The following is a 15,757-nucleotide window of genomic DNA, read 5'->3' on the forward strand; positions in this document are numbered from 1 at the left end:
GAAAGAATTAAGGTAGCTTAATTAGATACATGTATGTGTCTGTAAAAAATATAATGGCGCATGGAATAATAAAATGATGTTTTCATTGCAAATTACAATCAACATGATTCCAAATTTTATTCTTATTCCAGGATGGTACCCTGAACTCCACGGCCCACGTGGAAGTCAAAGTTGTGGACGTGCAGAACTCCCCACCTGTATTCAGTGGGGCTCTTAGCGGGGCGTTGTCTGAAGACGCCCCAGTGGGGACTTTGGCGCTTACGGTGAAGGCAAGAGATGCTGATCGGGCGCAACCTCGAGATGTCATGCTGGAACTTGTTACTAGTAAGTACAGTCTTTAATTTAGTGGGGCTTTTAGTGGAGCGTTGTCTTAGTACGCCCCGCTGGAGATTCTGGCACTCACTGTAAAGGCAAGGAATGCTGACAGGGCGCAACCTAGAGATGTCATGTTGGAATTGGTTACTAGTGAGTACCTACAACTTATAGGTTAGGGGGTTCTCAGTGGGGGCTTGAATTTTTAAAATAACTTGCAAAATCCAATTGCCTAAGGTTCTGTCTGAATGTTCGTGAAGATTTAAATTCACACGTCGTGTCTTATTTTATTTTTCAGATCCTTTGGACTTCTTCGTCCTAGACAGTTCTACGGGAGAGCTGAGGACCGCCAAGCCATTAGACAGAGAAGCTCTGGCTGATCCCTCATCACCACTTAATCTTACTATCAGGGTAAGTACCTACATATTTCTTTGGAGTGTTATTTGTATCTTATTCGGAATGTATTAGTTGGTAATATGCGTACTTACTAAATCGTAAAATACCTAAATCACGTTATTTCACAATAGGTAACTGCTCAAATCACTCGACCGTACTTGGTTACGGACAATCGAAGTCTACAGTTTTTAAATGGCCGTCTACGTAACCGTATACGATTAGATTACGTTATGTTTACGTTTCAGGCAACTGAGATAGTCAACGGATCACCCCTCTACTCCGACCTGACATCCACCACTGCTACCATCACCGTCACCATCAAAGACGTCAACGATGAGCCTCCTCGCTTCAACCGGAGGGAATACAGCGTGGAGATTCCAGAGAGTCTTCCAGTGGGGACACCACTGCCTAACTTGGATATGGTGGTCACTGATACGGACTTGGTAAGTCTTCGTTCGTTTCAGCCAAATGACGACCACTGCTGGACGAAGGCCTCCTCCAAGGATTTCAGCAACGACCGGTCCTGCGTTGCCTGCAACCAGGTATTAATATGTCACAATCAAGGACATCACTAATGAGCCTCCCCGGTTAAACCGGAGAGAGAACTTGGAGATACCAGAGAATCCCCCAATGGGTACGTCACTTAACTTGGATATGATGGTCACTGATACGGACTTGGTAAGTCTTTGTTCGTCATTCGCTTTAGCCAAATGACTCCCACTGCTAGATAAAGACCTCCCCAATGATTTCTATAAATAAATAACCACCGGTCCTGCGCTGTCAACATATTACAGGCACTTAAGGTAAGTCTTATGTCAAAATATAGGACGCCAGTGATGAGCATTCCTAGTTCAACTGAAGGAATACAGCGTGGAGATACCAGATAACCTTCCATTAAGGACACCACTGCCTAACTTGGACATGGTGGACATGGTGGTCACTGATACGGATTTGGTAAGTCTTACAAATGTCACAATTGTCCTTGATTGTGTCAACGACGAGCCTCCTTGGTTCAACCAGCGTGGAAATATGTACTAGAGAGCCTCCTAGTGGATGGGGTACGCCATTGTTGGTAAACATTGGTAAAAACCAATCATGAGCTCGAAACTTTTTTTTTCTTCAAGTTTTGAGCGTCGTTTCAGTTCAGACAAGGAGCTTATTATACAATATTTTCTTGACTGATATTGCCTTCCTTATAAGTAAACTAATTAATACTTTTTTCCAGGGTCTGAACTCAGTGTTCACTCTCCGCCTGTCAGACGAGTTCGGAGCATTCATTGTGGAGCCTTCCACAGCCACCGGCAGCGCATCCGTGACCCTCAGGCTTAACTCCAGCCTAGACTACGAGGATCCGAACCAGAGGAAGTTTATTTTGGAGGTAAATAATATTAGGCTGATGGAAAGACTCCTCATTGTTATCAGCCAGACCTATATTTGGTTGAAAAGTCGGACCTATTACAACACCAGTTCTAATAAGCACACTGAAAACCAGCGCCGCGCCGTGGCCTTCGTCACCGTGGGCCACGGCATATGCTGAGTGGGGTCCCGTTGCAGTGGGCTTGTTGGGGGATGGGTGGCACTGCTCAGTTTACTCTTGTTTTTATTTTTTCTTCTTCCATTATTATGTGCCACTGTCATGTCTATGTGATTGTCTGTATTTGTGTGTTGTCCATTGTTAAATGTATCTTTCTTTCTTTCTTGTTGCACATCAGCCTATAGATTTTTGTTACATAGCCCCACATAGTAGAATTACAATAGATTTCACAGTATGCTTGATTTATCGTTGTCCGAATATCCCCAACCAAATGGCTTTGGTAGTCGTTGTTACATTTTGACTATGGAGCATTCCACGCGAAGCGGGCAGGTAAAAAAAGTCGATGTTTCCGATTTCAGTAATATTTGAGTATGTTCTACCTTTACATATTATTGATACGTGTACCAAATATTTTTGTAATATAATGACTAGTTTAAGAGTTATGGGTCTTCGAAGTTTTCGACAACCGGTTGGCATGCAGTACTTCAAAGCCGATTATGGAGTCATAAAATTTTATATTAAAATAATTAAACCACGGGATTTATTACTTCATTTACTGTGCTTTTTAACTGTATTTTTGGAAACGAAAAAAAAAATATTTTTTCCTAAAAAAAATGCAAATTAATTTTTTTTCCTTGATTTTCACAAAGTTCGACACTTTCGATTTTTTTATTTTTTTTTATTTAAATAGCTAATATTGTGTAGAACATTCATGCCATCTCGCTCGCGCGCGGTTGTCACCAATTTCACGTCTCGTTCACACCTATTCATTAGTGATCGGCTGTACTAAAAGACCGATTTGAACGACCAAGACGGAATAGTTCGTTCTCGTTCACTTAATTAAAGGAATTGCTTCCTATTAGTACATAGTACATGTACTACACAAGCCTAGTTATGGCGTATCCGCACATGCCGGGCGGCACGGCGCGGTTTCGGTTCGGTTCTGGGTATTAGTCCTGACCTAAATTAACTGGTGGATCTATTAATCCGGTCCACNGGCGCGGCACAGATATATTAATTTCTATGTAAGACGATGCAGCGACACCGCTCCGACGACGTCGTATTCCACCCTCAACGCATCGTATGCTTTGGCTTTGAAGCAGCCTCAGAGGTCGTTAAAACAGGATAAAAATATAATATTTTTATGGATTTAACATTTTGCGCTTTTGTCATTATGCGCCTAAACCTAGGGCAGTGGTAACAATACCATATGGTGTTTAAAACGTCTTGTATGACTGAGCAAAATCAATGACAATGCCCTTCTGATATTGTCCTGAGCAATGCAGCTTCGACTGGCTCTAAAGTTACACACCTCAGATTTAGAACTAAACTTCATTAATTTAACTTCCTCCTTTGCTGTCAGGTTTGGCACAGAAGGCATAGTGTACCAGCTATCCGGAAACGGCGCTGAACTATTCAGAGTGGACAACAGAACCGGGCTCATTACTGTGGCGCCCTGTCCCACGCCTGGGCAAGCCCCGTGCCTGGACTTTGAGACTAGGAAGGACTACTTCTTGCAGTATAAGGTAAAGTAAAGTTTTTGTAATAGCTATGATCTCAGACATGCTTTTAAGCAATTCACCCAGTTCACCCACCTTTCTTTTGGAGTTTTCTACCCCATCGACTCCTAGAATTCATTTCGATCAAAAGTTTTGTCGTAAAACAAGATACTACTACCATCTCTACAAGATAACGTGATAACCCAAATTGTTTATCACGTGCCCATTAAATGGTTCCTCCCATCGTTTTTTCTTTCCATTAGTACCTCTACATTCGCGCAGATTATATTTTTTTGTCTCACTATCTAATCGTGACCATTATGGTCTTTTCATCAAGTGGTAGTTAAGCAATGTTTACAATAGTTTTAAAGATTTTGTCATGATTTTCAAAGTTTACCTCATTTATTATTAATATCTGATCATCATTATCATTACTAAAATTAGCAGTTCAATAAACAGGTTTATAAAAAGTTCATTGTATCCCACAGGCAACCGACGACGACGGTTCAGGCCAGAATACAGTCGTGTCGCTGCAGATCTCTCTTACAGACTCCAACGACAACCCGCCAGTATTCTCTACACCAGTCTACAAGGCCTCCATAGATGAAGACGCGGTCAAGTTCGAGCCGGAATTGCAGGTATTTGCTTTAACTTTGACAGTAGGACATCATAGACATTAAGCTGATGTTAAAGACGGTGTGTGATATTAAAATTTATAAATATAAATATATAAATATCCTTGGACATTTTACACTGCGCTTCTAGTCCCAAACTAAGCAAAGCTTGTACTATGGGTACTAGACAACGGATATTAACATACTTAAATACTTTTTTTTGTAAATACATACATATTATACATAGAAAACACCCAGTCCAATACAAACAAATAATGTTCATGCACACAAATGTTTGTACTGTGCGGAAATCGAACCCGCTACCTCCGGAATAGTAGTCCGTTTAGAATCACTTCACCAAACGGCCGACTATTTTAATCCCTCCACCTTCGGCTTGATCATTACTTTTCATTCTATAATATGCAGGTCAAAATGTTCCTTGTTATAGATGAAAAAAGTTAACTCGAAGTCTTACTGGCAATATTTTAGTGACCATGTCCATTTCTAAAAATCGCCAGCTGCACCACAATAGTTTTTGAATTGGCAATCCGATATCCATACCATGTTTTGTTCCAACTTCAAGCATCATTTCATGAACAAGTCATAGTAAAATGATCTCTTCCCCCAGGTCCAAGCACGTGATCTGGACGCATCATCAGAACTCCGCTACTCTATCATTGAGCCAGCCACCCATCCGTTCTGGATCGACCAGCTGTCTGGTCGTATTGCTGTGCGACCAGAAGCAGTCGTATCGCAGAGTGGCGACGATAATAAGATCTACTTGACCATACTGGTAAGTCATCATCATCAACTCGTCATCAGAACTTCGGTGCTCCATCATCGAGTCGGCCACTCATCCCTTCTGGTTCGACCAGCTGTCTCGCAAAGTAGAGACGATAACAAGATACACTTACTTATACTTGTGAGTCATTATCATCAACAAGTTATCGGAACTCCGGTACTCTATTATCGAGCCGGCCACCCATCCGTTCTGGATCGACCAGTTGTCTGGTCGTATTGCCGTGCGACCAGAGGCAGTCGTCTCTCAGAGTGGCGATGATAACAAGATCTACTTGACCATACTGGTAAGTAGCCCGATAGGGTTTGGGGGAGGCCTATGTTCACCAATGGAGTGGGTTAAATGATGACGATACTTCTTCTTCTTGTCGTGTCGACAACAAACCTACACAGTGTCAGCCCAAAACTCCGCCACAAGAGTGGCGTTGTCAGTAGCACTCATCAAATCCTCCTGAGTGCAGTTGCTTGGGCACTCAGGGCATGACATCAGGTGCCTCATCGACTGGGGAACAAAACGATACTGGTAAGTCCTCATCATCAACACGTCATCAGAATTCCGCTACTCCATCATCGAGCCGACCACTCATTCCTTCTGGATCGACCAGCTATCGGGTCGCATTGCCGTGCGACAAGAGGCAGTCGTCTCGCAAAGTGGGGATGACAACAAGATCTACTTGACCATACTGGTAAGTCATCATCATCAACTCGTCATCAGAACTTCGGTGCTCCATCATCGAGTCGGCCACTCATCCCTTCTGGTTCGACCAGCTGTCTCGCAAAGTAGAGACGATAACAAGATACATTTACCTATACTTGTGAGTCATTATCATCAACACATCATCGGAACTCCGCTACTCCATCATGGAACCGGCCACCCATCCGTCCTGGATCGACCAGCTGTCTGGTCGTATCGCTGTGCGACCAGAGGCAGTTGTCTCGCAAAGTGGGGAGATCTACTTGACCATACTGGTAAGTAGCCCGAGGAATTAGCAAGCTGAAGTGGTAATGGGCAGGGCACATAGTACGCAGACCTGAAAGCCGATGGGGCAGCAAGGTTTTGGAGTGGAAGCCACGCAGCAAGCGCAGCGTAAGACCTCTACTTACAAGGTGCACCGATGAACTCATGAAGGTAGAAGGAAGGCGCTGGATGCAGGCCGCTATCAACCGGTCATTATGGAAATCATTGGGGGAGGCCTATGTTCACCAATGGACGTCCTATGGCTGAAATGATGATGATACTGGTAAGTCCTCATCATCAACGCGTCATCGGAACTTCGCTACTCCATCGTCGAGCCTGCCACCCGTCCGTTCTGGATCGACCAGTTGTCTGGTCGTATTGCCGTGCGACCAGAGGCAGTCGTATCGCAGAGTGGGGACGATAACAAGATCTACTTGACCATACTGGTAAGTAGCCCGACCGATTAGCAAGCGGAAGTGGTAATGGGCAGGGCACATAGTACGCAGAACTGAAAGCCGATGGGGCAGCAAGGTTCTGGAGTGGAGGACACGCAGCAAGCGCAGCGTAAGACCTCTACTTACAAAGTGGACCGACGACCTCATAAAGGTAGAAGGAAGGCGCTGGATGCAGGCAGCTATCAACCGGTCATTATGGAAATCATTGGGGGAGGCCTATGTTTACCAATGGACGTCCTATGGCTGAAATGATGATGATACTGGTAAGTCCTTATCATAAACGCGTCATCAGAACTCCGCTACTCTATCATTGAGCCAGCCACCCATCCGTTCTGGATCGACCAGTTGTCTGGTCGTATCGCTGTGCGACCAGAGGCAGTCGTATCGCAGAGTGGCGATGATAACAAGATCTACTTGACTATATTGGTAAGTAGCCAGAAGAATTATCAAGCTAAAGTGGTAATGGGCAGGGCACCTAGGACGATAACAAGATCTACTTGACCATACTGGTAAGTCATCATCAGCATACACACAACATACGAGTACAGTAACAGACAGCCCACTAATGCAGAGGATGCATGGAGGCAGAAGAAACGTCGCGGCACGTGCTCATGGAGTGCAGAAGCGTAGTAGATCAACAGGCATTCTCTAATCACCAGTATTACTGCAAGAAGCCTATCTAGGCCGCTTGCTTTCTGGAGTTATCAGGCGTTGTTGGAGTAGGAAGGTAAACCACAAATTGCATACGACGACCTAATGAAGAGGTTGAGTGCCCCTGCAAAACTATCTAACTAATACTGGTAAGTCATCATCATCAACACGTCATCGGAACTCCGCTACTCTATCATCGAGCCAGCCACCCATCCGTTCTGGATCGACCAGTTGTCGGGTCGCATTGCCGTGCGACCAGAAGCAGTCGTATCGCAGAGTGGGGACGATAACAAGATCTACTTGACCATACTGGTAAGACATCAGGGTATTTATTTATTTATTTATTTTATTACGTATACAAAACAGGACAATGTCCTAAGCAATACAATGATAATATGAAATAAAAAGCAAAACCAGACAATAAATCCCAAAAGATTATTAAGGAGACTTGTCCACTGCAGGAGTACGATCCTTTCAGTCACTAGAGACAAATTGAGGATTTGCAGTCACTCTCCATGCCGCCTGCTTAAAGCGACATCCATACCAAAATTCACTAAAAATTTCGGAAGACAGGAAGGTACTTTTGCATTTATCTAGCCAATTTTTTATGTTGATCTCAAACTTCGCTCGCCCTACCAGGCTTGTTGAGTTACCGTCCCCAATCAAAAACTCATTTACCCCAGCATTAATCAGTTCTTCGACAGATATGATTAGCCAACTGCCTCTTCAGCTTGCTAATCTAGATATGCCTACGTCATTATTCTAAAACAGGCCATAGACGATTTCTAACGTCATCATTCCATTTACAGGCTACAGATGGAGTCCACAACGCGACATGTCGCGTGGAGATAACAGTCAGAGATGTGAACAACCACGCACCTGTGTTCGACATTGACAAATACGACGCCGACGTACCAGAAGATGCGCCTATTGGTATGCTTTGTTATTGAAACTGTGCTAACCACTAGGATAGTGATTCTCAACTTGTGCATCAGAAAGACTTGGGACGTACTGAGTCCATTATTGCCTTTGTCTTTGTCCCTACGTTTCGAAACGAAGGAACATGTATTTAGCAGTGTTTGGATGTGTGAAATCCTTGGGGGAGGTCTGAACCTCCCCCTTAAACACATCCAAGTACTTCGCGCGACCTTCACCAGATCGTCGGTTCACCTAGTGGGGGGGGATTGCCTACAAAATAATAGTTTTATGCCTGTTTCCTAATTTTTAAGTGACCCCTATAGTTACAAATGACAGGAATTTTGTTGTCATAGGGGTCACTTAAAAATAAGGGATTGATGGTGAAAACGGGCATTAGTAGCTATGCTCAAAGTCTATCTCACGTGTCATATGAGCGTACCTAACTACCTATCTAATTGGTTTCCTAATCGCAGATAGTTAACTTAAAATTTTCACACACATAAGTGGTCCAAAGGCCAAGATCTCTGTCCCTTTCACCTTACAGTCATCGCCGTTTTGCAGTTGAAATAACTTTATATTCAAGTTTTATTCTTATAGCCGAACCTTACAACCTTATTCTTCCAAAGGTACTGAGGTGGCAGCAGTGAGGGCCACCGATCTGGACAGTGGCATCAACGCAGAGATCAAGTATGGCATCCAGAAGGGCGCCCTGGATTCATTCGCCATCGACAACGTCACTGGTGTCGTCACCGTGTCTTCCAAGTTGGATTACGACAAGAGAAACACATACAGGATACAGATCATCGCTTCTGATCTTGGTGAGTACAATATTTATCTTATTAGTATGTTGCTATAGGGCAGCTGGCGCGAGCCAAACTGTGATTGTGTCGTGATGCTTGTGTTTTTTTTATTAATGGCTATGGCAATTAGTGCAATATTTTACCGAAACTATTAGCGAGATTTATACTGACCACTGTAAATTATAGAGGCTTGGCTTCTGTATTTGGTTATGTCGTTACTCGAATGGATATTTTTCTGATGTCACAAAAAGGCGATTGAGGGACAATAAATATGGGTAACATTAGACTTCCTTTAGCCGTTTAGCAGGGTGAGACTGATCCAAATCCTTCACAGATAATGTGCTCCTGTACCTGTAACAGACTGGTGGATATGATAAAGATCATGATGATGACTCTGTTACAGGTATGCCCAGCCTAACAGGCACCACCGAACTGACAGTGCACGTCATAAACGTCAACGACAAGAAGCCTTACTTCACTCCAGCCATCCAACGCGCTGAGGTTTCAGCTGATGCTGAGATCGGAACTCAAGTTCACAACCTTATAGCAGTGGATCCGGATATTACTGATAATGGACTGCTGGTCTATGAACTCCTGAAGGATCGGCTGATAAAGGCAGTGGATAAGAATGGAAAAGAGGTAAGTAACTGATTTTGTAGGTAACTTGCTGATCCTGATATTGGTACTCAAGTGCACAACCATAGCAGTGGATCCGGATATCACTGATAACGGACTGTTGGTCTATGAACTGCTGAAGGATCGGCTGATAAAGGCAGTTGACAAGAATGGAAAGGAGGTAAGTTTCTTAAGTAAGAGTATACCTACCTACTTCAGGCCTCACTCCTAGTGGGGTAGTTAACGTTTCCCAAGTTTTCCTCACATAAATAAAAGAGTCCATTACTCTGGTTCTTATTACATTGCACTCTATATTGTTTTTAATTTGTCCACTTGTCACAAAGTACAGTTAAAGCTCGATTCACACATATCAGTGAAGCCACAGTTCCGTCACAGTGTCCGCTCAGTTCAGTATCAGTGCTACAGTGTTGCGTCAGTGAAATATTTTGAATATTTTAAAATGTCAGAGAGCTGTTTCAATATTCTTGTTCAGAAACTATGAAGTAAGTTATTCTGTTTTTAATGATCCGACAAAAAATATCGTCGTAAACGAATACGTCCGTATTGCCGGTGTCGGCACTGACACTGAGAGCACTGTGTCGTCACTGAAACTGACAAGTGGGGATGCGTTCTTCATAGAAACAGTATGAAATAATATTTCGCACTGTGACGGTACTTCACTGATATGTGTGAATCGAGCTTTAATCTTTTAACCTGATCTGCCTGGATGGAAACGATGTTTTAATTTTGGTCCTAGCAGATTTCCACTACATTGAAAAGTACCTACATTTTAATCCTTACCCATATTGTCATAAAGTCCAAAATCATTAAACCCACTTACCTTAAAGTCTAAAATCATTAAAATTTCAACATGCTCTGAAACGTGTAATATCCCCTTCAGGTATCAAACGAAGGCATCTTCGACTCCTGGTTCTCGATCCAGCCAAACGGCACTGTCAGTGTCGCTCAGCGGCTTGACCGCGGCCGCGCGGCTGTACTGACCCTACCTGTAGCTGTCACAGACGCTTCGGCACCTACCCTGCAGCAGACCGAAGGTATGATACAAACCATGGTGTCTTAAAGTTAAAATTGTTCTAAAGATGGACCGTGAATGTCCAGCTCAAGTGAGTTTCATTACAAATATCTTCTTAGCCTTATCATTCCGACACAGTAAACCAAACACTAAGATGTGTCTAAGAAAAAAATACTATGTGAACTTCAAGCCTCCCCAACCAGTCTAGTCAGCGAGGGGAGTATAGGTCAAACCTTCCCTTTTGTCTATGGCAATTTAGAAAGGGCCGTCTTCCTGCCGAATGTTAGGTAGGATCTTTTTGTAAAGATAAATGTTTTGAAAAATCGATGGCTTTAATTTTTTGCTTATTATATTTGCAAAACCGTTTAAAAATCATGAAAGTTTTGACTCTTTTGACTAACGCCCGATTTCCATATTCAATATTTCGTCAAATCCAGATTGAAATATGAAAGTTAATGTCATATTATTTCAATCTGGATTGGTGTTACCTGCTTTCCAATAACGTATCCACGACTAGAGATTGCAATCTGCGCTGGCAATCTATCTATGGGAGGGTCAGATCAGAAAACGGATAGACCCTCTGTATGAAAATGATAGTTTTGTGGTAAAACGACCTGATGATAATAAAGACAATACTTTATCTCCTATTATAGGCGATCATAGTAAATATCAAGAGATTGTCGTCTTCCTGCAGTGGATGTAGACTAAATGACTTGATGATGCTTTATCCCTTATTCCAGGCGAACTAATCATCAACATAGTGGATGTGAACCGCCACGCTCCAGTGTTCTCGGAGCCAGCCTACCACGAGACCCTGGTGGAGGAGCAGCCTCTAGGCACAGTCCTGAATGTCTACACCGCCACGGACAAGGAGTCACCCATCGCTGCCATCATCATCAGCCCGCCTAACCCTTACTTCGAGATCGATAACGTTACTGGTGAGTTGAGGGTAGTATGAAGCTTACTACGAGACCTTGGCGGAGGAGCAGCACCAGACAAGGAGTCACCTACAGCCACCATCGATGTAGAACACAACGAACAGTCACAATCACAAGATCTGAGATGGTACTTTTTATGTTTTTTTTTTATTATTTTTTTTTATCCACAACGAGGAAGCTCTTGGCCTGTATCTCACCTGATGGTAAGTGATGATCATGCCGAAGATAGAAGCGAGCTTCACCCGGAATCCTCACAACCACGGATGAACTGGCTATTGGCTGGCTGGCTATGCTAAAACACTATTGACTTACAGCTACTATACAATTATTATGGAAATGAAGTGTTTCTAACTGCACCACCCGTCTATTCAACAGGCCCTAACATTATAGATTGTTCTCACATCTATTTCCAGAATCATTAATATTCAATTTTGTTCCCAGGAATCGTCAAAATAATCCAGCGCATAGACTACGAAAAGATCCACTCCACAAACTTCACTCTCGTGGCGTTCGATTCAGGCGTCCCCCAGCTATCCACTTCAGCTACTGTCACGGTTGACATCGTGAATGTCAATGATGAAGAACCGGTGTTCGCTGCCACTGCCTATGACGCTGTGGTTGCTGAACACTCTACGGCAGGAACTAAGGTCTTGACTGTCACTGCTGTTGATAAGGATGAAGGTGAGTGAATAGAGTGATCAGCCATCATCGTTATTTTTTAGGCAATGGCAGTCCACTGTTACGTCTCTCCTTAGGAACCCTAAAGTCATCATTCACTACTAGTTACCTTCTTTAAGGTCGTCTGAAAAGACGTGGGTCTGGTCTGGATGTTTGTACCCATACCCTTTAACTGGTATAGAGAAAAATATTTTTCATTAGTTTTGTACCTTTTGTTTTCTCAATAAGGTTCAAAATAATATTATGGTGGCAACAATTCTGCCACTACCAGGTAAAGGTTTAATAACCCATATTTGTAACCATAATACTCCACCGGTTTTCCGAAAGACATTAGCCACCCACAACCATTAACATTCTGGCCAGGGAGGGCCAGCATTAATTTTGTTTCTAGTGTACTAGACAGGCCCGTTCTCCTGCTTTGGAAACTAAACCACATCATCATAAATGAGAATCAGTTTATTTTTTTCAACCTCTTTTTTAGTATAGGTAAACATAATTTGTATGTAAGTGGATTGTAGTGTAATATGTATTTTGCTTATGATAGTTAAATAAAGTATCGTTAAGCCTTTATTTCGCCTGAGATACCTACAGGAATAAAAATCCTAGTTCAGGCACATGTATAATTTTACCTTTTGTTACATAAGATTAGCCTAGAGTTTAAACTGTCAAATAAGTTATTCAATAAAGAATTTATTTATTATTATTTATTTATTATCTTAAATTCAAATTCAAATTCAAATATATTTATTCATAAAACATAGGTACAAAGGGTGATAATTATAATTGCAGTGAGCTCTATGCTTAACCTATTCAGGTACATGAATTATTTTGTGACTTCAGTCAGAATACATAATCAAATTTAAAATTATTATTAATTGTCAATTGAAATTAAATTATAGTTCGTTCGTTCGTTATTAGTCAGTCATTACGTTACATTAAGTTAAATAAAAATATAAATAAATCAGAATGTCAAGATATCATCTAAATAATCGTTAATATTATAATAGCATTTGTCAATTAGTAATTTAGATAGTGCATTTTTAAATTCATTATTACATAACATTCTTAAATTAACAGGCAGATTATTATACAGACGTGGAGCCATAATTATTACACTTTTCTTAAACATGGCAGTTTTACACATTTCAGTACTTATAATCACAACTAATTTTATCTTGTTTTCAGGCGAATTCGGCGAAGTCACCTACAGCCTAACCGGCAACTTATCATCCCTATTCACCATCGACCCATCATCCGGGGTCATCACCGTAGCCGATGGTGCTGTGATCGACCGCGAGACAACCAGCGATGTTTACCTCCATGCTATAGCTAGTGATAACGCACCGAAGCAGACGCGCAAGAGTACTAGTGTGCCTGTAAGTGGATGATTATTTACTCCCCCAGAGTTCCCCAGTGTCGTCCAGGCACGACACAATCAACAAAACACAGAAACAATCGAACAGGTACCTTGTCTGCCGCCGCGCTGCTGGTAGGTACTCTGTAGGACGCCGCCGGCCGGTAGTTAGGGCTTCGCCCGGTGTCTTCGGTGGTTCACTTGAGTCACTAACTTCAAGCAAAGTACTGTGGAGGCCTCACACACAAAACATTTCCGAAAAGTCACCAAATTTCACATTTCCGTTGGAGCACACAATAAGCGTGGCACTCGCGAAGCCGGCCCAAACGCGAGAGGCCGAGAGAGCGCGTTGCGTAGTTTTCGTTGGTTTGCCGTCCGTGGAGCGCGGCGCTGCTGTAGTCGCGCGCGCTCGCCGTGTAAGTTTTGGCGGGACGGAGTTGGCGGCAGATTTAAATAGGTCCCGCGCAATCGTACCGTGCTTATTGAAAGTATGTGTGCCTGAACACCTTTATTGATCAGCAAGGTTTTGAAATTTAAGCCATGTATCAGTAAGCGCAGTATATGACGTCCACCCATAAGGTGGATACATGACGCTGTGTGATCGAAATGATGATGACTAATTTGCTCATCTATCATCAAAGACTGGTTTGATGTGCATTCTTGAAAGGTGCTTTTTTTTTTGTATTAAGCTTTAATTTAATTAGTAGTAGGTAACTCTGGCTTGGTAACTTCTTTTCTATTTTTTTATTGATAAACAAGCATTACTCAGGCTCTAAATGTGAAAACATGTTAATGGTTATAAGTTTTCTAAAATGTTAGTCTACATAGTTTCAACACTGTATTGTTTTCCTTGTAAAATAAAAATAAAATAAATAAATAAAATCGTTGTTCACCACCGACCCATCTTCAGGGGTTATCACTGTAGCCGATAAGGCAGTGATCGACAATGGTAATCAAAAAGTTGTTAGTGTAGGCAGTCAAATTTTTAACTTTCACAAGTGTCTACCTAGTTTCAAGTAAGCAAGAACTATAAATAACCAAGAGAAATTTTCAACCAACCAAGAATAGGATTCATTGATAAAATCCCTCTTTTCAGGTCCACATAAAAGTCCTAGACATCAACGATAATCCACCAATATTCACCCAAAAAGTCTACAAGAGCACCATCGCGGAGAACCTTCGACTGGACCCTCCAGCGGCCATTATGCAAGTATTGGCCGAAGACAAGGATGAGGGCATCAATGGCAAGCTGGAGTATAAGATTGTGGAACAGAGTGAACCTGGTAAGTGACATCATAGCTCTGCAGTTTGTAGTTGAATAAACATTTTGTTAGCCAAAGATAGGACGGGGCATCAATGGCAAGCCAGAGTATAGAATTGTGAAATAGAATGAGTCTGGTGCCCTCAACAGACTGATTATGGTCATAACTCTGTAGGTCGTAGATAAGATTATTCATGTTAGGCGAATAAGGATGAATGAACATTACAGAGTTGAAGTATAAGACTGAGGAGTGGAATAAGCTATGCAAACGACATCGTTACAAGTACGAATTGACGTCATGCGATGATCAATAATCGTACTAAGATAAGGACGCCCGGATGGTAATTGACATCGTCATAGATTTCCAGGTCCTCCGTTCGTTCGTTTCAGCCAAATGACATCCACTGCTTAAACAACATAAATTGACCGACCATTGTCTTCTTTCCCAGGAGTGTTCTCAGTAGACCCCAACAACGGTATCATCTATCCAGCCAAGCCAGTCACCGGCAACACCACCTACCACCTCACCGTAACCGCCACAGATGAGGCAGGCCGTGGCATACACTTTGATACTGCCAAAGTTGACATATCAGTGCTGAGTGTGAACAAGCACAGTCCTGTGTTTGTGCAGCCTCCGCCGGAACAAAGACAGCTGGAGATCCCTGAGGTAAGGTACCTCTTAGAGTTGTAAGAAACCCCTTAGGGTTTCTGGAGCTGTTAACTTGTTACTGACATAGGCAGTAGAACATTATCAGCTGTAGCAATCCACTGCTATACTCTTTTTTCATCATATGGGTCGCTTCCACCTGCCAGCGACCTTTCACTTATCCTTTAGATTTTAGTATTTTGAATCACTCCATGAAATTCATGTGACACATTTTACAGTGAATTGGTTTATGAAGCTTTTATTATTTGTGAGTCTCTGTAGCATAGTGTATTTTAC

General features: G+C 42.4%; 1 protein-coding gene across 1 annotated transcript in view; it reads left to right on the forward strand.

Annotated features, from left to right (window-relative positions):
• Window positions 1–15,757, forward strand: part of LOC114351612 (cadherin-87A) — a 36,985-nt gene that overhangs the window by 6,784 nt on the left and 14,444 nt on the right. The window contains 16 exon segments of the mRNA XM_028302892.1: window positions 132–324; window positions 611–723; window positions 954–1,151; window positions 1,934–2,145; window positions 3,483–3,768; window positions 4,230–4,379; window positions 4,984–5,148; window positions 8,027–8,150; window positions 8,762–8,953; window positions 9,339–9,574; window positions 10,452–10,605; window positions 11,324–11,521; window positions 11,963–12,202; window positions 13,385–13,575; window positions 14,650–14,836; window positions 15,264–15,481. Of these exon segments, the coding sequence (XP_028158693.1) occupies window positions 132–324; window positions 611–723; window positions 954–1,151; window positions 1,934–2,145; window positions 3,483–3,768; window positions 4,230–4,379; window positions 4,984–5,148; window positions 8,027–8,150; window positions 8,762–8,953; window positions 9,339–9,574; window positions 10,452–10,605; window positions 11,324–11,521; window positions 11,963–12,202; window positions 13,385–13,575; window positions 14,650–14,836; window positions 15,264–15,481 (3,057 nt within the window).

This window comes from Ostrinia furnacalis, unplaced genomic scaffold, assembly GCF_004193835.3.
Source record: "Ostrinia furnacalis isolate ACB-3 unplaced genomic scaffold, ASM419383v2 OfSCF1166, whole genome shotgun sequence".
In the NCBI taxonomy this organism is placed as follows: Eukaryota; Metazoa; Arthropoda; class Insecta; order Lepidoptera; family Crambidae; genus Ostrinia; species Ostrinia furnacalis.